The 23,396-nt window shown below is 45.5% G+C and overlaps 3 protein-coding genes across 3 annotated transcripts in view; 2 read left to right on the top strand and 1 right to left on the bottom strand.

Moving 5' to 3' along the window:
• The window catches only part of LOC132571225 (zinc finger protein 709-like), a 1,224,940-nt gene that overhangs the window by 1,037,152 nt on the left and 164,392 nt on the right, over positions 1-23,396 (top strand). The gene's annotated exons all lie outside the window — the stretch shown is intronic.
• LOC132571257 (zinc finger protein 883-like) overlaps positions 1-23,396 on the bottom strand; it is a 259,231-nt gene that overhangs the window by 121,637 nt on the left and 114,198 nt on the right. The gene's annotated exons all lie outside the window — the stretch shown is intronic.
• Positions 1-23,396, top strand: part of LOC132570982 (uncharacterized) — a 67,903-nt gene that overhangs the window by 15,813 nt on the left and 28,694 nt on the right. The window contains exons 2-5 of the mRNA XM_060237618.1: positions 326-374; positions 13,297-13,370; positions 16,930-17,056; positions 20,278-21,633. Coding sequence (XP_060093601.1) covers positions 326-374; positions 13,297-13,370; positions 16,930-17,056; positions 20,278-21,633 — 1,606 coding nt within the window. The remainder of the gene's footprint in view (positions 1-325; positions 375-13,296; positions 13,371-16,929; positions 17,057-20,277; positions 21,634-23,396) is intronic.

The following is a 23,396-nucleotide window of genomic DNA, read 5'->3' as shown; positions in this document are numbered from 1 at the left end:
CATGTGGAGCAGAGGACCATCAGTGGCCATTAGTCACAGATATAGACAGAACGCTTTGTCTGGGGTAGTGATGCTATGTATTCTTGGTGCTTGGGCGGCAAACTTCTGGAATTCTGGCCCTGCTGGTGGACCTCCTGATGGCACCTGGGTTTTGGCCACAGTGTGGCACAGGGTGTTGGCGTGGCTGGGTCTTTGGCCTGATTCAACATGGGTTCTCTTATTTTCTTATGTATCCCAGTTTTTTGGAAACTCTCTTCCCAGTCTGTTGCCTGTTCCTTGTCTTCTGATCAGTCTCCTCTTTCTGGGGTCCCCACTTCTGTTTCAGGTGCAGGAGGAGATCACACAGGAGCATTACCCTGGAGCAAGCTTTCCAGGTAAAGTCTAAAGGTCTGTCTTTCCCACTGGGTGTCTTCCTTGACAGGTGGCTGCTTTTATGGCCCGCCCCTGCTGTGTGGGAAAGATGGTCCACTCCAGCTTCTAGATTTAAAATGTTCTGTGTTATTAAGGTATCTGTGTCTGAACCAACATCTTGAGTTATGGTTATGAACGGATATATAGAGGAGCTATTTCCCCTAATCCTCAAGGAACAGAAAAGGAAGGAATATCTTCCAAGTACCGATGTGTCCTTCACAGGTGGTGCCATGAGACCTGCGATGTATTCTTCACCATCTCTTTGTGGCGTTGTATTCTTCACCATCTACAGTGGAGCCAGAGCAGGTAATTGTGGAATTGCAGATTCCGTCCCTGGGTGGGTCCACCCACCTCTCCCTAGGCTGGAGAGATTATTCTTCATTCCTTTCACTGTTGCCTGCTGACTCCACAGAAAATAAAAGGTACCTCATGAAGGCTTGAATGCTCCAGCATCCCAGCACTATAAGACCTGCTGGACTTGGACAATAGGCCACATCTGTGAGGCAGAATTTGCCATTTTAGTACCTATTGTTCTCTGTAATTTTAGTTTTTATATGTTTTAAATTGGTTTTTCTTACTGTTGATTGTTTTTATGATGTACCCTGCCCTGAGTCTGTCCTATGGGAAGGACGGGCTAAAAGACGAATAAAATAAATAATTAAATGAATAATAAATATAACCACAATCCTTTTCAATTAAACTTAAAAGGAAAAAAAATGCTCTATAAGCATAAAGAGGGAAGGCTTCCTTTTCTGTCTCTTTCCAGGGTCCGGTTACCATTGAAGAGGTGTCTGTTCATTTCACTGAGGAGGAGTGGGCTCTGCTAGATGAGGACCAAAAATCCTTCACCAGGAAGTTATGGAGGAGAATCATCAGAATGTGGCCTCTCTGGGTAAGTCTCCCCTATCGTTTGATTCATAGGTGCTAAAGGGAAGAAGAAGGTGACGTTTGATTTTTATTCCGCCCTGCACTCAGAGTCTCAAGAGTGGCTCACAATCTCCTTTATATTCCTCCCCCACAACAAACACCCTGTGAGGTGGGTGGGGCTCTCTCAGAAGCTGCCCTTTCAAGGACAACCTCTGCCAGAGCTATGGCTGACCCAAGGCCATTTCAGCAACTGCAAGTGGAGGAGTGGGGAATCAAACCCAGTTCTCCCAGATAAGAGTCCGCACACTTAACCACTACACCAAATTGGCTCTCTGGGAGAAATGAAGGTGCTGAAGGGAGAAATTACTTCTTCTCAGGAGGGCTGGAGTAGAAGCCTCTTTTCATAGGGAAGTTCATCAGGAGAGTGGAGTGGATCAGGTCCACACACAGGCAAAGGAGAGATTTCTGCATGCCTAGTAGACTCCTGAAGTATAACTTGGTAAGTCAACAAGAGAGTCTGTAAACTAAAAAGAACATTCCCCTAAAGGGCCATTGTGGATTGAACAAGTGAATGGCCATGGAAAGACAAGGCTCACACAGCCAGAAGGGAGGCTTTTTAGCTGGGCTGCCTCATGAGCTTTTCTGAGCTCTTTCAAGGAAGGCTGAGTACATAGACAGAGAATCAGGAAACTTTTAAAAATGCATATTAGGCATTCTTAGTTCAGCATTTTCAGAATCTATTCCCAACTCATCCTGTCCTGGTAGGATTATAGTGTCTCTTCAAAGGAAGAAGAGCCCTTGGACAATGGCCATTTGTCAGAGGGACATTGGATGGTGTCAGCCTGGGATGCTGGATCTTGTGTGCTTCTGAAGGGGGCTCAGATACTCTATCCTGGTGGTTCTATCTGGGCTAAGGCTTGGTGTAGTGGTTAAGGGTGCTGACTCTGATCTGGGAGAACTGGGTTTGATTCCCCACTCCTCCACTTGCACCTGCTAGCATGGCCTTGGGTCAGCCATAGCTCTGGCAGAGGTTGTCCTTGAAAGGGCAGCTGCTGGGAGAGCCCTCTCCAGCCCCACCCACCTCACAGGGTGTCTGTTGTGGGGGCGGAAGGTAAAGGAGATTGTAGGCCGCTCTGAGCCTCTGTGCTTGAAAGGGCAGCTGCTGTGAGAGCCCTCTCAGCCCCACCTACCTCACAGGGTGTCTGTTGTGGGGGAGGAAGGGATAGGAGATTGTGAGCCACTCTGAGCCTCTGTCCTTGAAAGGGCAGCTGCTGTGAGAGCCCTCTCAGCCCCACCCACCTCACAGAGTGTCTGTTGTAGGGAAAGAAGGTAAAGGAGATTGTAAGCCGCTCTGAGCCTCTGTGCTTGAAAGGGCAGCTGATGTGAGAGCCCTCTCAGCCCCACCTACCTCACAGGGTGTCTGTTGTGGGGGAGGAAGGGATAGGAGATTGTGAGCCACTCTGAGCCTCTGTCCTTGAAAGGGCAGCTGCTGTGAGAGCCCTCTCAGCCCCACCTACCTCACAGGGTGTCTGTTGTGGGGGAGGAAGGGATAGGAGATTGTGAGCCACTCTGAGCCTCTGTCCTTGAAAGGGCAGCTGCTGTGAGAGCCCTCTCCAGCCCCACTCACCTCACAGAGTGTCTGTTGTGGGGGAGGAAGGGAAAGGAGATTGTGAGCCACTCTGAGACTCTTCGAAGTGAAGGGCGGGATATAAATCCAATATCTTCTTCATCTTCCTCTTCCCTTCACCGTGCAGAAGTTCCCTTCTCTACTTTGGGCCACGAGATCCTTCTGGATCCAAGCAGTAGTACTTTCCCCTCCAATTGCTTATATTTCAGGAATTTACAAATTTGGCATTTCTTCTTTTTTGATAGTAAGAGTAGCCTGGTTTAAAATCTGAGTGTGTCTTAGAGTTCAAATATGTGGAAGTCACTGCTCTGTTTCTTTCCCTCAAAAGAAAACTTCTCATTCTCCAACCTGACTCCATATCCACAGTGGAAGAAGCAGGAGATCTGCTTTTCCAAGACCCCCAAAATAGAAAGAGATCAGCAGGTATCTGCTTCGTTCTGTGTTGGAAGAGTTCTGGACTTTTTTTGGAATTATTCTACCTCTCTGCAAGGCCTTTTTTTTTGTAGAAAAGGCCCAGGAGGAACTCCTTTGCATTTCAGGCCACACCCCCTGATGTCACCATTGTTTCGCACAGGGCCTTTTTAAGGGAAAAAGCCCAGCAGGAGCTCATTTGCATATTAGGCCACACACCCTGATGCCAAGCCAGCTGGAACTGCATTCCTATGCGTTCCTGCTATATAAAGAAAGCCCTGCCTATTGGAGAACGGTGTGATTTCTCTTTGTAGTTGTTTTAAATTTTGAATTAAAATAGGGATACAAGAAAACAAGGGGAAAGAGAGATATAGATATTAGATATTATACTAATCTACAACTTATTCATATCAAGGATGATCAACATCAGAGTAAATATAGAGCATTTAACGTAGACATTTAATGTACTTAATGCTTAGAATTTTTACATACTATAGATTATTAAAGCCTAACATTTATTACCATTAATTACTGTTAATATTAATTGTTAGACATTGATTAATGCGTTTGATGTTCCATTACATCTTAATACTACTATGACTGTCTGTCGTCATCAAACTATAATCAAAGGATACATTTAAAAGCATTTCTAAAAATAAAAAGGATAACAATAAAACAGGCTCATATATGCATCAAAGTATTTTTATTGTCTTGAATATAGCATTATTTCTGAGAATATAGTATTATTTCAAAGAATACTTATATTTGTACCATTTTAATATTATCTCTAACACTTAGTGCAGTTATATTAATGCCTATCATTATATTGATGAATAAAATAAGAAAATTACAATAGCTTTAATCACTTATTTTCATCTTTACTTATAATTTATATTATAAGCAGGGCTTACTTTGTAGCAGGAGCTCTTTTGCATATTTGTTACATGACCTATTGTAAGCTCTTGGAGAATTTGCTACATCAGGGGTGTGGTCTAATATGCAAAGGAACTCCTGCTACAAAGTCAGCCCGGATTACAAGTACTTAATATGATAAGTACTTTCCTCTGATGAAACTACCCTCCAAAAAGAATCAAAAGTTGTTAAAATGCAGCAAGATTTTTCTCTATTTTCAGAGATTTCTTTCTCTTTACTATTAAGAGCGGTTAATGCAGTTCCTTCCTTTATAGTCTTTTTTTATTGCAGGGGTTGATGGTCACCACAAGAAGTCGACGGGAGAAACACAACAGCTCCTCTTGGAAGAAAAACAGCAGCGAAAAAACACTAGAACAAAATGGAAGAAGGGTAATAAATCATCTTCTTCTCAGAATGCTGAGTCCCAGGTCTCTGATGTGCACTGGGGAATCCACACAGGAGAGAAACCATATAAGTGCTTGGACTATGGAAAAAGCTTTGTTTGCAATGTCAGTTTTATTACCCATCAACGTATCCACACAGGGGAGAAACCATATAAATGTTTAGAGTGTGGAAAGAGCTTTCGTCGGAGTGACAGCCTTAATGTTCACCGACGAATCCACTCTGGTGAGAAACGATATAAATGCTTGTTCTGTGGAAAGTGCTTTGCTCGAAGCGATCATCTTACTGCCCATCGACAAATTCACCTAGGAAAGAAACAGTATAAATGCTTGGAGTGTGGAAGGAGCTTTGCTTGGAAGGGAGACCTTACTGCCCATCAATGTATGCACACCGGGGAGAAACTACATATATGCTTGGAGTGTGGCAAGAGCTTTCCTCTGAGTGGAAAACTTGCTGCTCATCAACGGATCCACACTGGAGAGAAACCATATAAATGCTTGGAGCGTGGAAAGAGTTTTACTCAGAACACCAATCTTACTGCTCATCGACGAATCCACACAGGGGAGAAACCATATAAATGCTTGGAGTGTGGAAAGATATTTACTTGGCGCACCAATCTTACTGCCCATCAACAAATCCACACAGGGGAGAAACCATATAAATGCTTGGAGTGTGGAAAGAGCTTTGCTCACAACTACCAGCTTACTGCTCATCGGCATATGCACTCTGGGGAAAAACCATATAAATGCTTGGAGTGTGGAAAGAGCTTTACTCGGAAGAGTGACCTCACTGGCCATCAACGAATTCATAATGGGGAAAAACCATATAAATGCTTGGAGTGTGGAAGAAGCTTTGCTTGGAAGGGAGACCTCACTGGCCATCAACGAATTCACACAGGGGAAAAACCATGGACATGCTTAGAGTGTGGAAAGAGCTTTGCTCACAGTTCACGCCTTACTGGCCATCAACGAATCCACACTGGGGAAAAACCATATCAGTGTTTAGAGTGTGGAAAAAGCTTTTCTCACAGTGCCAGTATTACTGCCCATCGACGTATCCACACTGGGGAAAAAACATATAAATGCTTGGAGTGTGGAAAGAGCTTTGCTTTGAAGGGAGACCTTACTTGCCATTTGCGAATCCACACTGGGGAAAAACCATATAAATGCTTGGAGTGTGGAAAGAGTTTTGCTCAGAGTGCCAGCATTATTGTCCATCGACGAACTCACACAGGGGAAAAACCATATAAATGCCTAGAGTGTGGAAAGAGCTTTGCTCAGAGCTCCCATCTTACTGCCCATTGGCATACACACTCTGGGGAGAAACCATATAAATGCTTGGATTGTGGTAAGAGCTTTGCTCGGAGTTCCAGTCTTACTGCCCATCAACATATCCACAAAGGAGAGATCATATAAATGCTTGCACTGTGAAAAAACCTTTCTCACAATGCAAGAACTCATGGGCACTCAGTGAAATCGCTTAGCAGTCGGGTTAGAACAGATAAAAGGTAGTACTTTTTCACCCAAAGGGTGATTAACACAGAAGATGGTGGCCACTACATACATAGATTGCTTCAAGAGGGGATTGGATAAACATCTGGAGCAAAGGTCCATCAGTGGCTATTAGCCAAAGGGTATATATGAAACTCTCTGTCTGGGGCAAGTGATGCTCTTTATTCTTGGTAATGGAGGGGGGGCAACAGTGGGAGGGCTTCTAGCATCCTGGCTCCACTGATGGACCTCTTGATGGCACTTGGGTTTTTTGGCCACTGTGTGACACAAAATGTTGGACTGGATGGGCCATTGGCCTGATCCAACATGGCTTCTCTTATGTTCTTACCTTTGGTCAGAAGAAAAATCTTCTGAAACACCAAAGAATCCATATAGTACGAACTGCACAAATGAAACTGTATGGAATGAACTTTGCTCAATTGTACCCTTAATTTTGTTGTTAAGTCGCACAGTCGAGTCCGACTCTTTGCAACCCCATGGACAAAGTTACGCCAGGCCCTCTTGTATTCTTAATACTCTTTGACAAATCCACATGGCAGAAACTATATGATACTTGGTTTGTGCAAAGTGCTCTACTGTTAATTCAACCCTTAATTACCATCATAGAGGGCATGGTGGGTCAGTGGCAGAGCATCTGCTTGGTAAGCAGAAGGTCCCAGGTTCAGTCCCCGGCATCTCCAACTAAAAAGGGTCCAGGCAAGTAGATGTGAAAAACCTCAGCTTGAGACCCTGTAGAGCTGCTGCCAGTCTGAGGAGACAATACTGACTTTGATGGACCGAGGGTCTGATTCAGTATAAGGCAGCTTCATATGTTCATATATGTTCATATGTAGAGTCTGGAGAGGGGAGAGAAGAAAAGGATCTGATTATGTGAAGAGGTTTAGTGGTAGCAGAATACTTATTGCTTTTCAGATAATTCATGCAGCAGAAAAACCCCTTTAAATTTAGCAGCTACCCTTACCTTACTTACCATCTAAGAACCCACACAGGGCAAACTGTACAAATGCTTGGATTCTGTCAGAATAACTCACTGGTTTTGCATAACCAGGTCCACACCGGGGGAAAAGCTGCAAAAAGAAGACCACCGCAAATTTATACCCCGCCCTTCTCCCTGAATCAGAGTCTCAGAGCGGCTTACAATTTCCTATATCTTCTCCCCCCACAACAGACACCCTGTGAGGTGGGTGGGGCTAAGAGAGCTCTTACAGCAGATGCCCTTCCAAGGACAGCTCCTACGAGAGCTATGGCTGACCTAAGGCCATTCCAGCAGCCACAAGTGGAGGAGCGGGGAATCAAAGCCAGTTCTCCCAGATAAGAGTCCACGCACTTACCCACTACACCCAACTAGCTCTCTTTTTCTTAAGAAGGAAGCCTCCTCCTATCACATTGAAAATGTCAGCCTCCTCAGATTTGTCATCTTGTTAGCTTGGAGACAGCAGTATAATTTGGCAAGCAAAAGCCAGTTTCCACACAACAGGGGGTGATTCTGCAGCAGCCAGAAGCAGGCTTTGGTGTGGTTTCTGCATGCGGGGTACGTAAGGCTGATCTTTGTTCTGTCAAGGCTGAAAGTTTCGTCGTTCCTGTGTGGAAATTTTTTGCCTGCAGGGAAAGACTGCTTTTAGGGACATGTGTAATAAGTTAACCTATCTAGAGCTGCTTACAGATGGGCGGTTAAAGCTGGCCCTGAGACGGCAGGCAGATGGATCTAAAAAGCGCATCTACACAAGCACATCTGCCTGCTGTCCCTGACATGCCGGGAGGCAGCTTGAAAAGGCACCACTTTGGAAGAAGAGGAGCAGATTTATAGCCCGCCCTTCTCTCTGAATCAGAGTCTCAGAGCAGCTCACAATCTCCTTTATCTTCTCCCCCCACAACAGACACCCTGTAAGGTGGATGGAGCTGAGAGAGCTCTGACAGCAGCTGCCCTTTCAAGGACAAGCTCTGTGATAACTATGGCTGACCCAAGGCCATTCCAGCAGGTGCAGGTGGAGGAGTGGGGAATTAAACCCAGTTCTCCCAGATAAGAGTCCGCTCACTTCACCACTACATCAAACTGCCTTTTCTCACTGGGGCACCTCCAGGGTGCCTCCCTGGCCATCTGGATGGATGGGAAGCTGCTGGAGAGCACCCGAGGAGCTGCGGACAGCATGCATGAGTGCTCCAGATGCTCCCTGTGGGCGCTGGCTCGCTTCCAGGGCGGCTTGATGCTGCCCTGAACCGGCCGTATGGCCGCAGCCTGCATGCAGTGTTCCCTCTAAGCTGAGTTAGCATGAGCCAGCTCACAGTAGCTCACAACTTTAATGCCAGTAGCTCACAAAGTAAAATTTTTGCTCACAAGACTCTGCAGCTTAGAGGGAACATTGCCTACATGTCTTTTTTGTTTTGTATTTGTGTTGGTACCTTGTAAGAGCCCCGTGGCACAGAGTGTTAAAGCTGTACTACTGCAGTCCTAAGCTCTGCTCACGACCTGAGTACGATCCCCGGTGGAAGCTGGGTTTTCAGGTAGCCGGCTCGAAGTTGACTCAGCCTTGCAACCTTCCGAAGTCGGTAAAATGAGTACCCAGCTTGCTGGGGGGAAAGTGTAGATGACTGGGGAAGGCAATGGCAAACCACCTGGTAAAAAAGTCTGCTGTGAAAATGTCGTGAAAGCAATGTCACCCCAGAGTCAGAAACAACTGGTGCTTGCACAGGGGACCTTTTCTTTCCCTGTTACCTTGTGCGAATTATTGATACTTGTTCCTTTTGTAAATAAATTTCTGTTCTGTTTCCTCTCTCAAGGAATGTTGTGGTTATTTGGTGCTCACCCTGGCTTTCTAAGAAAAGAACTCACAGGCTCACATATTGTTGCTAGGTCTCCTGGGCTGGAGTTGGCAACACTCTGTGAGAGCACCTCCCCTGTTTGGATGGTGAGGCTTAAAGCAGGGGGTGTATCACAGGTGCCTGCAAGTATAGACAGCTTCAAGAGGGGATTGGAGAAACATCTGGAGCAGAGATCCATTAGTGGCTATTAGCTACAAGGCAAAGATAGGACACTCTGTCTGGGGCAGTGATGCTCTGTATTCTTGGTGCTTGGAGGCTCACAACCAGTGTTTCCTCTAAACTGCAGAGTCTTGTGCATAAAAATTCAACTTTGTGAGCTACTGGTATTAAAGTTGCGAGCTACTGCATAAATTATTGCGCTCTGGGGTCATCCTTCCTGAGCTAAGACAAAAATGTGTGAGCTGGAGGCTAAAAATCTGTGTGGTAGCTCACGCCAACTCAGCTTAGAAGGAACACTGCTCACAACTGAAAAACTAAAACCAAACAAGCAGCAGAAAACAGAATGCCTCTCCCCAGCAATTCCAGGTGACCAACCCTGAACGAAAACATCTCTTCTTGGAAAGGAGCAGCGCAGCCAATACTGGGAGGAAACTGTCAGTGGCTCAAGCCATTGAGCCTGGCCAGAAGCTTCTCCACATCTTCAAGGCAATTTTGTGGTTTTTATGCCCCACTCTTCACTACCTGAAGAGCCCTGTGGCACAGAGTGGTAAAGCTGCAGTACTGCAGTCGGAGCCCTCTGCTCACGATCTGAGTTCGATCCCAGCGGAAGCTGGTTCAGGGAGCCGGCTCCAGGTTGACTCAGCCTTCCATTGTTCTGAGGTGGGTACTGGGGAAGGCAATGGCAAACCACCCTGTAAAAAGTCTGCCGTGAAAACATGAAAGCAACGTCACCCCAGAGTCGGAAACGACTGGTGCTTGCACATGGGACCTTTCCTTTCCTCCCAGGGTTAAGCGCCCCGTGACACAGAGTGGTAAAGCAGCAGTACTGCAGTACTGTGGTCTGAATTCTCAGCTAACGACCTGAGTTCAATTCTGGCAGAAGCTGGATTCAGGTAGCCGGTCCAAGGTTGATTCAGCCTTCCATCCTTCCGAGGTCAGTAAAATGAGTACCCAACTTGCTGGGGGAGGGGACTGTAGATGACTGGGGAAGGCAGTGGCAAACCACCCTGTAAAATGCTGTGAAAATGTTGTGAAAGCAGCATCACCCCAGAGTCGGAAATGACTGGTGCTTGCACAGAGGACCTTTCCTTTCCTTTTCCTTCACTACCTGAAGGAGTCCCAGAGTGGCTTACAATCTCCTTCCCTTCCTCTCCTCCCAAGGGACACCCTGTGAGCAATGTTCCCTCTAAGCTGAGTTAGTGTGAGCTAGCTCACAATTTTTTTAGCCTCTGGCTCACACATTTTTGTCTCAGCTCAGGAAAAAATGGCCCCAGAGCAAAGTAATTTCTGCAGTGACTCACAACTTCCAGGCTAGTAGCTCACATAAGTAGAATTTTTACTCACAAGACTCCACAGCTTAGAGGGGGCATTGTCTGTGAGGTGTGAAAAAACTCTGAGAGAACTGTGACTAACCCAAAGTTACCCAGCTGGTTTTGTGTGAAGGAGTCGGGAATCAAACCCAGCTCTCCAGATTGGAGTCTGCTGCATTTAACCACTACACCAATAGAATAGTTGCCTGGAAGTCTCCATGTTGGTTTCCCAAAGGGCAGAGGAGGAATAAAATGTTGTATTTTTAAAGAAAGTTCAGGATCACTCCTTAGAGGCAAGAAAGCATGGTTGCTAACTTTGGGTTGGAAAATTCCTGGAGATCTGGGGGTTTCTTTGGGGGGGGGGACTTCAGTGGGTATAATGCCATAGACCAGGGGTGGCCAAACTTGCTTAACACAAGAGCCACATAAAATAAACATCAGATGTTGGAAGGAAGGAACATAGGGAGGGAGAGGTGGAAAGAAAGCAACTTGAAATGCATTCTCCAAGCTGCTGGCTAGGTTGGCTTGGAAAAGTGATTTAAAGAGAGAAATGCCTGATGGGGTGATAGGAGCTTTGAGAGCGGCACAATAAGTGTGAAAGAGCCACATGTAGCTCTCAAGCAACAGTTTGGCCACCCCTCAGGAGCCACTTTCTCCAGGGGAGCTGATCTCTGTGGTCTGATGACCAATTAAATTCCAGGAGATCTCCAGGCTTTGCCTGGAAACTGGCAACCTCCAGATAAGCAGGGAAGGCAACGTTCCCAGGTCTCCCTTCCCGTTCCCAGGTCTCCTGGTGCTCCAGTCCTTTCCTCTGCGGGATGCTTGCAGGGAAGGTTCACTCAAAGGGTTAAAAGGAAGTCCTCCTCCTTCCTAGAGAAGCCCCAAACAGGAATGCCAGTGACTAGCCACAGCCGCGCCCCTTTCTACTCCTTCAAAGGAAAAGTTGCCTGGAAGTCCCCACGCTGGTTTCCTTGAAGGAGAGAGGAGGCAATCTGGGAGGTGGTGAATATATATAGGTGGTGCATATATCTCTATTATTTCATTACTTATCTACGAACATACACATAAATAATAAAATAATATATACTTTGCAATATTTCGAAAGAGGAAGAAGGTGATCCCTTGGTCTCCAGGCAGGGACTCTTTGGGGAATAAAGGGAAATGAATGGAGAAGTGGACCCAGCAAATCTGGGATCGAGGAGATCCTGATGCCACTGGGGCTGGAAGGGAACTTTGGGAAGCAACAATGCAGAAGACCTTGGGAGACAACCTCTTTCCTCCAGATGTGCAGCACCAGCAACTCAGGCAACTCTGCTACGAGGATGCCCAAGGGCCCCGAGAGGTTTGCAGCCGACTCCACCATCTTTGCAGCCTGTGGCTGAAGCTAGAGAGGCACAGCAAGAAGGAGATGCTGGACCTGGTGATCCTGGAGCAGTTCCTGGCAGTCCTGCCCCCAGAGATGCAGAGCTGGGTGAGGGAATGTGAGCCAGAGACCAGTTCCCAGGCGGTGGCCCTGGCAGAAGGGTTCCTCCTCAGCCAGGCAGAGGCCAAGAATCAGGAGCAGCAGGTGAGGGGGACACAGGAAATACAATCAAGAATATAACCATGAAATACACATCATAGGTTACTGTAACTGTTTTAGAACATCTCTCCGATTTGTTTTCTCTTTCTTCTTCTAATCACTCCCTCATTTCTGGGGTCCCCACTTCTGTTGCAGGGGCAGGAACACACTGTGCAGGAACCTTACTCTGGAGCAACTTTTCCAGGTAAGATTAAAAGGGGTGTCTTTCCCAGTGGATGCTTCTTGAATGTACACAAGCTGCTTCTATGAAGCCGTCTTTTGTGCGAAAGATGCTCCACTCCAGCTTCTCAATTTATGATACTCTTTTCTTGTACAAAGAGCCCCGTGGTGCAGAGCAGTAAAGCTGCAGTACTGCTGTCCTAAGTTCTGCTCATGACCTGAGTTCGATCCCGGTGGAAGCTGGGTTCAGGTAGCCGGCTCGAGGTTGGCTCAGACTTCCATCCTTCAGAGGTTGGTAAAATGAGTACCCAGCTTGCTGGGGGGAAAGTGTAGATGACTGGGGAAGGCAATGGCAAACCATCCTGTAAAAAGTCTGCTGTGAAAATGTTGTGAAAGCAACATCACCCCACAGTCGGAAATGACTGGTGCTTGCACAGGGGACCTTTACTTTCCTCCCAGGGTTAAGCGCCCCGTGGCACAGAGTGGTAAAGCAGCAGTATTGCAGTCCTAAGCTCTGCTCACGACCTGAGTTCGATCCCAGCAAAAACTGGTTTCAGGTAGCTGGCTCCAGGTTGACTCAGCCTTCCATCCTTCCGAGGTCGGTAAAATGAGTACCCAGCTTGCTGGAGGGAAAGTGTAGACAACCGGGGAAGGCAATGGCAAACCACCTCGTAAAAAGTCTGCTGTGAAAACGTTGTGAAAGCAAAGTCACCCCAGAGTCGGAAACGACTGGTGGTGGCATAGGGGACTACCTTTACCTTTACTTTCTTGTACAAGTGTTTCTGTGTTTGAACCAGCATCTTGGGTTATGCCCATGAGCCAATATATAGAGGTTATATTTCTCCCAATGAACATATGAAGCTGCCTTCTACTGAATCAGACCCTCGGTCCATCAAAGTCAGTATTGTCTACTCAGACTGGCAGCGACTCTCCAGGGTCTCAAGCTGAGGTTTTTCACGCCTATTTGCCTGGACCCTTTTTAATTGGAGATGCTGGGGATTGAACCTGGGACTTTCTGCTTACCAAGCAGATGCTCTACCACTGAGCCACTGCCTTTCCCCAATGCTCAAAGAACAGAAACAGAAAGGACAGAATGTCTTCCAAGTACCTATTTGCTGTTCGCAGGTGGTGCCATGAAAGCAGTGACATCTTTTTCACCATCACTTTGTGACAAAGCTGCTTCTGTGAACCCAGGTCAGGTAAGTGTTGAAATGCAGGTTCCCCCTGGCCAGAGAAATTATGCCTCTGCCCTTTGGCCGCTGATCTGCTCATTAAACAGAAAATGAAGGTACCTCATAAATGTTTAAATGCATATAACCATTGTCTTTTTGGCCTGCCCTTAGAAGGAAAGAATGGCTTCATTCTTACCCCCCCCCCCCACACACACACAAAAACCATTTTCTATTAATACTTTCCAAATACAATTCCATATAAGTTAATTTCAAACTATAGATACATATAAATATAGTTCATAGAATCATAGAGTTGGAAGGGACCTCCATGGTCATCTAGTCCAACCCCCTGCACAATGCAGGAAACCCACAAATACCCCAAATTCACAGGATCTTCATTGCTGTCAGATGACCATCTAGCCTCTGTTTAAAAACCTCCAAGGAAGGAGAGCCCACCACCTCCCAAAGAAGCCTGTTCCACTGAGGAACTGCTCTAACGGTCAAGAAGTTCTTCCTAAGGTTGAGCCGGAATCTCTTTTGATTTAATTTCAACCCATTGGTTCTGGTTCTACCTTCCGGGGCCACAGAAAACAATTCCACACCATCCTCTATAGGACAGCCCTTCAAGTACTTGAAGTTGGTGATCATATCACCTCTCAGTCGCCTCCTCTCCAGGCTAAACATCCCCATCTCCTTCAACCTTTCCTCATAGTCTCCAGACCCCTCACCATCTTCGCTGCTGCCCTCTGGACCCATTCCAGCTTGTCTATATCCTTCTTAAAATGTGGTGCCCAAAACTGAATGCAATACTCCAGGTGAAGTCTTACCAGAGCAGAGTAAAGCGATACCATCACATCATGTGATTTGGACACTATACTTCTGTTGATACAGCCCAAAATTGCATTTGCTTTTTTAGCCACTACATCACACTGTTGACTCATGTTCAGCATATGATCCACTAAGACCCCTAGATCCTTTTCTCACATACTACTGCTAAGACAAGTCTCTCCCATTCTATAACTATGCATGGGATTTTTCCTACCGAATTGCAGAACTTTACATTTATCTCTGTTAAAGTTAATTTTATTGGTTTTAGCCCAGTTTTCCAGCCTGTCAAGGTCATCCTGTATCCTATTTCTGTCTTCTACTATATTTGCAACCCGTCCCAATTTAGTATCATCGGCAAATTTAAAAAGCATTCACTCTATTCCTTCATCCAAATCATTTATAAAGATGTTGAACAAAACAGGTCCCAGGACAGATCCTTGAGGCACTCCACTTGTCACTCCTCTCCAAGAGGATGAGGCACCATTCACAAGCACTCTTTGGGTGCGATCTGTCAACCAGTTACAGATCCACCTAACGGTAACAGGATCCAAACCACATTTTACCAACTTGTCTACAAGGATAGTATGTGGAACCTTATCAAAAGCCTTACTGAAATCAAGATAAACGATGTCTACAGCATTCCCCTGATCCAGCAAGGTAGTCACTTTCTCAAAAAAAGAGATCAGGTTAGTTTGACATGGCTTGTTCTTGAGAAACCCATGCTGGCTCTTAGTAATCACACCCATTCTTTCTAAATGTTCCAGGACCGACTGTTTGATGATTTGTACTAAAATTTTTCCAGGTATAGACGTCAAGCTGACATGTCGGTAGTTACCTGGATCCTCCTTTTTCCCCTTCTTGAAGATGGGGACAACATTCGCTCGCCTCCAATCTTCCGGCACCTCTCCTGTTCTCCAAGAATTCTCAAAAATAGCCAGAGGCTCAGAAATTGCATCCGCAAGCTCTTTTAGAACACTTGGATGCAGTTCATCTGGCCCTGAGGACTTAGTTTCATTTAAAGAAACTAGGTTTTATGTACTACCCCTATGCTGATCCTAAGCTGGAACTTCATATCCTCCTTATATGTTCTGTTTTTGCCATGTTGAGCACCGTTTCCCTCAGAAGAGCAAACTGAGGAAAAGTAGGAATTGAGCAGTTCTGCCCTCTCTTCATTACCCATTACAATTTCACTTTCCTGCCTCACAATGGGCCTACTATGTCTTTGCTCTTTTTCTTACTCTGAAAATAAGAAAAGAACCCTTTTTTGTTGTTTTTAGCATCTTTGACCAGCCTAAGCTCATACTGAGCTTTAGCTTTCCTAACTTTCTCTCTACAAGCTCTGGTGATTTGTTTATATCCATCCTTGATTATAAGGCACTCCTTCCATTTCCTAAAGGAGTCTTTTTTATTTCTCAAGTCTTTAGAGAGCTGTTTATGGAGCCACTTCGACTTCTTTAGACTTTTTCAATTTTTTCTTCTCATAGGAATCGTCTGTGATTGCGCTTTCAGTATTTTGCTTTTAAGAAACTCCCACCCCTCCTGAACCCCCTTCTTCCTAAGGATTTCTGACCGTGGGATTTTACCCAGCATAGTTCTAAGTTTATCGAAGTTTGCCTTTCTGAAGTCCATCCTCTAAGTCTGACTATGTATAGCTTTTTCCTTCCCTAAGACTGCAACTTCCAAAATCACATGGTCACTATGCCCAGGGTGCCCACTATTTCCACTTCTTCAGTCAATTCATCCTTGTTAGTGAGAATCAAATCCAAGATATCAGATCCCCTTGTTTCCTTCCTCACTTTCTGGAAAAGGAAGTTGTCAGCAAGACAAGTCAGGAATCTATCTGACTTTTCATTTTTAGCAGAGTTGGACTTCCAGCAGATGTCTGGGTAATTGAAATCTCCCATGATCACTGTATCCCTTCTCTTGGAAAACTTTGCAATCTGTTGTAGGAGTATCTCATCCAAGTCCTCTGACTGACTTGGTGGTCTATAGCAGACCCCCACAATAATATCACTGTTTTTTCTTACTCCTTTTATTTTTACCCAGAGACTGTCAACTGAGCTGTCATGTTCAGATTCACATATTTCCTCACAAGTATATACCTCCTTCACATATGCTGCTATGCCTCCGCCCTTTCTCATTTGCCTGTCTCTTTTAAATAAGTTGTACCCCTGAATCCTAATATTCCAGTTGTGAGTGTCATCCCACCAAGTTTCAGTAAGGCCTATTATGTCATAGTCTCCTTCCCGTATTAGGACTTCCAGTTCCTCCTGTTTGTTTTCCATACTCTGTGCATTAGTGTAGAGACATCGGAATTCCCGTTTTGTGCATCCCGAGGGTTTAGTTTCCGTACAAACCTGGAAGTTTGCATTACCTAGCGTATGCACCACTCTCTGCAAATCTTTAATGTTCTTATTCCCAGTTTCGGACATCATACAAGGCTTTGAATTATTGTCTCGCTCCCCCATACAAGTTAGTTTAGTTATAATATATGAGGGAATGCCTAAGCATAAATGTAATTTTGAAATAATATCTGAAATTTTTTTTGTTCCTGTAGGTATTCTAAAATGGGAAACCATATCGCCACAAAATTATTATTCTCATCATCAACCTTTAACTTTAGATACATCTACCAATTTTGACATAATAGATATAATCCACAGCTTAGAATGCCACAAATTTAAAGTAGGTGGATGAAAGAATGGCTTCATTAGTGTGAGGAGAGGGCTTCCCCCCCCCCCCCCTTTTGTGGTTTCAGGGTATGGTGACCTTTGAGGAGGTGTCTGTTCATTTCACTGAAGAGGAGTGGGCTCTGCTGGTTCCGGACCAAAGAATCCTTCACAAGGAAGTCATGGAGGACAATCGTCAAAATGTGGCCTCACTGGGTAAGGCTCCCCTGTCCCTTGATTCACAGGTGCTGGAGGCTTTCATAAGAACATAAGAAGAGCTCTGCTGGATCAGGCCAGTGGTCCATCTAGTCCAGCATCTTCTCTTACAGTGGCCAACCCGTTCCTCTGAAGGGCCAATGACAATTTTGCCTCCTGGCTCTAGGATTCAGAGATTTAGTGCCTCTGAATATAGATAGACTTATCCTTCATGAATGTATCTAATCTCTTTTTAACGTTGTTTGTGCCTGTAGCCATCACGACATTCTCTGGCAACGGATTTCACATTTGAATCATGCTCTGTACAATAGTATGGGGGGGCTCTAGGCATGCTTTGGAGGGGTCACCACTATTAATGCCAAATCTCTGGTGCCATCCACTGTTAAATATAGGGGCATGGAGAGCAGGGTTTGGGAACTGGATTTTAATTGAGAGGATATTCATGCTTTGCTACTATACAGGGGGAGCTGTTCTGATGCAGGACAGCATGATGTCACCCTATAAGCACATTCTGCACACACCAGAACATAAAAAGAGCACTCCTGGATCAGACTGTCTGGGTGCATACTAGTCCAGCGTCGTGTCTCACACAGTGGCCAACTAGTTCCTCTGGACAGCTAAGAACAGGGCATAGAGGCTGAGGCCTTCTCCTGATGTTGCCTCCTGGCTCTGGGATTCAGAGGCTAAGTGCTTCTAAATATGGAAGTTCCTTCCATCACCATGGCTAGTAGTCACTGATACACTCAGAGGTGGAATTCTAGCAGGAGCTTCTTTGCATATTAGGCCACACACCCCTGATGTAGCCAATCTTCCAAGAGCTTACAAAAAAGAGCCTTGTAAGCTCTTGGAGGATTGGCTACATCAGGAGGTGTAGCCTAATATGCAAAGGAACTTCTGCTAGAATTCCATCCCTGGATACACTTATCCTTCATGAATATATGTGTCTAATCTCCTTTTAAAGTTGTTTGTACCTGTGGCCATCACTATATCTCCTGGCAGCGAACTTCACATTTTAATTACTCTTTGTAAGATAGTAGTAAAGAGTGCTAAAGCTGCAGTACTTCAGTTCCAACTCTGCTCACGACCTAAGTTCGATCCTGGTGGAAGCTGGGTTCAGGTAGCTGGCTCCAGGTTGACTCAGCCTAACATCCTTCCGAGGTCGGTCTAATGAATACCCAGCTTGCTGGGGGGAAGTGTAGATGGCTGGGAAAGGCAATGGCATACCACCCCGTAAAAAAGTCTGCCGTGAAAACATGATGCAACTTCACCCCAGAGTCAGAAACAACTGATGCTTGCACAGGGGACCACCTTTACCTTTTACTTATGATGGTAAGGGAGGCTCCAGGCATGCTTTGGAGGGACCAGCACTGAAAATGCCTCGTCACTGATGACCACCTAGTTATGCATATAGGGGCACAGGGTTTGGGAGACAGACCTTAACAGAGGGGACAGAGGGAGACCCTGAAGTACTCAGGCCCCATTTAGGGCATTAAAGATGATAACCAGCACCAAGGAAGGTGCCCCAGTTGGTCCATCTAGACCAGTAAGATCTCTCATCAGCAGCAGTTAGCCACAGCATTTTATTGGAATTGTCTGGGGCAGTGATGCTCTGTATTCTTGGTGCTTGGGGTGGGGGCAAAGTGGAAGGGCTTCTAGCCCCACTTGTGAACCTCCTGATGTCACTTGGGGGATTATTTGGTCACTTTGTGACACAGAGTGTTGGATTTGATGGGCCATTGGCCTAGTCCTACATGGCTTCTCTTATGTCCTTAAGTAGTACTTCAGAGAGAGGGGCTTGTACTGCAGTTGTGAAGAGTGAAGTGTGGGTGATGTGTTTCGTGGGGGGCAGCTGGTCCTTTCTTAATTTATTGGTTTCTGTTAATTCTCCCTCCTGCTCCTCTTTTAAGGAGTGGAAGCAGCCTTTTTAAGGTTATTCCATTTACCGTGAAAGGGCAGCTTCTTAGATTGCTTTCTCAAGTCCACCTACCTCACAGGTGTCTGTTGTGGAGAAGATAATGGAGATTGTGAGCCACTCTGAGATGCAGACTGGAGAGCAGAATATAAACAATGTCGTCTTCTTCTTTTCTTCTTCTTCCCCAACCCCCAGTCTGAATTTCAGAGCAGCTCATAATCTCCCCACAACAGACACCCTGTGAGGTAGGTGGGGCTGAGGGAGCAATCCCAGAAGCTGCCCTCTCACGGTAAATGGAATAACCTCATAAATGCTGAAGAAGAAAAAGAAAACACTTTGAAAGAGTGATTGGTGCAAGAATCCTCCACTCTGCTGTACAAGTGGGGGAGCACACCTTGGGTCTCCATAGTTCAGGAAAAGCTGTTCTGTAAAGTGACTGAATACCGAAAGAGATTTTCTTGAGGTCCCTCTAGTCCAAGCTCTCATTTACCAGAATGGCCAGCTAGAGTTCCTAGAAGGTTAAGAAACAGGGCCAAATCCTCCCCCTGGGATAGCCCTGTGCGCAGCCAGCTTTCAGAGAGATGTCTTCTGTTAATATGGAGGTTGCACTGAGTCCCCTTGCCTCTGATGGAACTACCCTCGAAGGAAGAATTGGAAGCTGATAATATGTGACAGAATTTGCTGTCTCAAATTACCTTCACTCAGGGGTCATTTTGTAGAAAAATAGGTGGTGGAGCTCATTACCATATGCCATGCCCCACATGCCAAAAGGAAGAAAGGAGAGCCCCAGGCAAGCGAGGCCTGCTTACGCTGGCTAGAGATCCAGCCAGCCCAAGCAAGCCTTGCTCTCCTGGTCTGCCCCCCCACCACAGTCAAAAGGCCAGCAAGCCACCCACCGCCCAAAATCACATAAGAAGTGGAGAAAGGGTGGCACAGGCTTCTCCAGGGCTTAATGAGGGCTGCTGGGGGCGTGGCAAAGTGCCTGGTGGCTGACTGGCTGCCCGCTCTCCTCATCCAGGGATTGTTATGCAGCTGCACCTACTATTCAATGGACAAGGTAGGTGAGGAGGAAGAGGTGGAACCATCAGAAAGGTTCAGGAGCTGTGTTCCTGTGAGCTCCTGCTGAATCTGAGGCCTGCCTTCACTATATCTTCTGGCAGTGAATTTCACATTTTAATCACTCTCTATAAGCTAGTAAGATAGGATGCAGACATGTTTTGGAGGGGCCAGCACTCAACAGTATTTTCTGTCCTGTTTTTTGAGAGCAGTTTATAGTTCTTCCCTTGTTGGTCTGTTCTTTTTATTGCAGAGGTTGATGGTCCCCAGAATAAGTCCAAGGGAGAACTACAACATTTCCTGTTGGAAGAAAAAGAGCAGAGAAGAAACACTAGAGAAGAATGGAAGAGGGGAATTGAATCCACTTTTTCTCAGGGTGCTGAATCTCAGGTCTTTGATACACACTGGAGAATCTGCACAACAGAAAAACCATATAAATGCTTGGAGTGTGGGAAGAGCTTTGTTTGGAGTGCCAGTCTTACTGCTCATCAGAATATGCATACTGGGGAGAAACCATTTAACTGTTTGGAGTGTGGGAAGAGTTTTGCTCGGAGTAACTACCTTACTGCCCATCAACGAATCCACTCAGGCGAGAAACCATATAAATGCTTGGACTGTGGAAAGAGCTTTGTATGGAGCACCAATCTCACTGCCCATCAGCATACACACACTGAGGAAAAACCATACAAATGCTTAGTGTGTGGAAAGAGTTTTGCTTCAAAGGGAGCCTTTGCAGGCCATCGGCTAATCCACACAGGGGAGAAACCGTATAAATGCTTGGAGTGTGGAAAGTGTTTTGTTCGAAGTGACAACCTTAGTGCCCATCGACGAATTCATACTGGAGAGAAACCATATAAATGCTTGGAGTGTGGAAAGAGTTTCGCTCAGAGTGACAACCTTAGTGCCCATCGACGAATCCACTCAGGGGAGAAACCATATAAATGCTTGGACTGTGAAAAGAGCTTTGCTCACAGACCCAGCTTAACTGCCCATCAGCGTAGCCACACAGGGGAGAGACCATATAAATGCTCAGACTGTGGAAAGAGCTTTGCTCGGAGAGATAACCTCACTGCCCATCGACGAATCCACACAGGGGAGAAACCATATAAATGCTTGGAGTGTGGAAAGAACTTTGCTCGGAGTTACAATCTTAGTGCCCATCGAAGAATCCACACAGCAGAGAAACCTTACAAATGCTTGGACTGTGGAAAGAGCTTTGTCCACAGTACCAGTGTTACTGCCCATCGACGTAGTCACACAGGGGAGAAACCATATAAATGCTCAGACTGTGGAAAGGGCTTTGCTCGAAGAGACAACCTCAGTTCCCATCAACGAATCCACACAGGGGAGAAACCATATAAATGCTTAGAGTGTGGAAAGAGCTTTGCTTCAAAAGGAGCATTTACTGGCCATCAACGAATCCACACAGGGGAGAAACCCTATAAGTGCTTAGAGTGTGGAAAGAGCTTTGTTCGGCGTGACAACCTTACTGCCCATTGGCATATGCACGCAGGGGATAAACCATATAAATGTTGGGAGTGTGGTAAGAGCTTTGGTCGGAGCGACACACTTTCTGCTCATCAGCGCATCCATACAGGGGAGAAGCCATGTAATTTTTAGAAGTGTGGGAAGAGCTTTGCTCTGTCTCACCCTTAATACTCAATCACAAATCCCTGCTAGCAACATCTAGACACACTCTGATCCCCATCCAGTTGGAAATTATTATTTTATTTCAAGAACTGATATGCCTCTTTTCCAGAAAGCTGCACAAGAAACCTCACAACTGAAATAATGAAACCCACTGAGCAATTTAAAAAAAACAAAATATTAAAAATAATTGAGTCCCTTAGAAAGGAGCCTGGGATGAGATACATATGTGTGTGATTGTTAAAGGTACACGATGGACTAGAGAGAAATAGAGAGAGGGTGCCTCATGTTTATTACTCCGCTTACACTTTGATATCTGTAAATGCTCTTTTGTTTTTCTTTTCCTGGGAGTAAGTCCTGTTGATGTAACTTAAGTAGGTTTTTCAGTAGCAGACCCATTTAGGATTGCTTTCTTTGTTGTATTTAGCTAACAACAACACCACCCCCCAAAAAGATCCAAAATGTCTTTATATCCTACTGAACAGCTTGTGTGATCTTTCATGCTTTCAGATAAAGTGTACAGCCTGTACAATTGTTTTCACTTACCACCACAAATATGTACTGCAAATATCAGCCGGCCATTATTTCTGTTTTGTTCAAACTGTTCCACCAATTGCAGTCTCCCCTCTCACCTGTACACCGATGAGATCCTTCCTTATCTACCTTTTCCTTCAATCAGTGAGAATTTCCAGGTCACATTTAGACACCTGTAGTCATAAGAACATAAGAGAGGCCATGTTGGACCAGGCCAATGGCTCATTAAGTCCAACACTCGGTGTCACACAGTGGCCAAAAAAACCCAGGTGCCATCAGGAGGTCCATCAGTGGGGCCAGGACACTAGAAGCCCTCACACTGTGCCCCCTCCAAGCACCAATAATACAGAGCATCATTGCCCCGGACAGAGAGTTCCAACAATACACTGTGGCTAATAGCCACTGATGGACCTCTGCTCTATATGTTTATCCAATCACCTCTTGAAGCTGGCTATGCTTGTAGCCACCACCACCTCCTGTGGCAGTGAATTCCACATGTTAATCACCCTTTGGGTGAAGAAGTACTTCCTTTTATCAGTTCTAACCCGACTGCTCAGCAATTTCATTGAATGTCCACGAGTTCTCATTGTGAGAAAGGGAAAAAAGTACTTCTTTTTCTACCTTCTCTATCCCATGCATAATCTTGTAAACCTCTATCATGTCACCCCTCGGTCAACGTTTCTCCAAACTAAAGAACCCCAAGCATTTTAACTTTTCTTCATAGGGAAAGCATTCCAACCCTTTAATCATTCTAGTTGCCCTTTTCTGCACTTTTTCCAATGCTATAATATCTTTTTTGATTTGCGGTGACCAGAATTGTGCACAGTATTCCAAATGAGGCCGCACCATCGATTTATACAGGGGCATACTCATGCTCCAATTTCGCCATTGGTTAGGAAGTCACTTATTTTTTCATTTAGATAATGTATATTCCCTTTTTTCCAGAGTCCTGGTCAAAGCAGCTCATCACTAAAGAATACAACCATTTTAAACAGACAATTATAAGCAAGCCAGGACATAAAAACTGCACAAAGCAAATATTGAGCAGCCTAAAGAATGCCCATAAAGAATCTTTCAGTCAAGATCAAACCTTCAATGGAGCCCCTGGTTAAATCCCTGGGTCAAAAGATGTGGCCATTTCATAGAAAAAGAAGTGCCGGAACTCATTTGCATAACTTATTTGCATATGCC

This window comes from Heteronotia binoei, chromosome 5 (genome assembly GCF_032191835.1).
Source record: "Heteronotia binoei isolate CCM8104 ecotype False Entrance Well chromosome 5, APGP_CSIRO_Hbin_v1, whole genome shotgun sequence".
NCBI lineage: Eukaryota > Metazoa > Chordata > Lepidosauria > Squamata > Gekkonidae > Heteronotia > Heteronotia binoei.
Note: the sequence above shows the minus strand (reverse complement) of the source record. Positions and strands in the feature narration are given on the sequence as shown.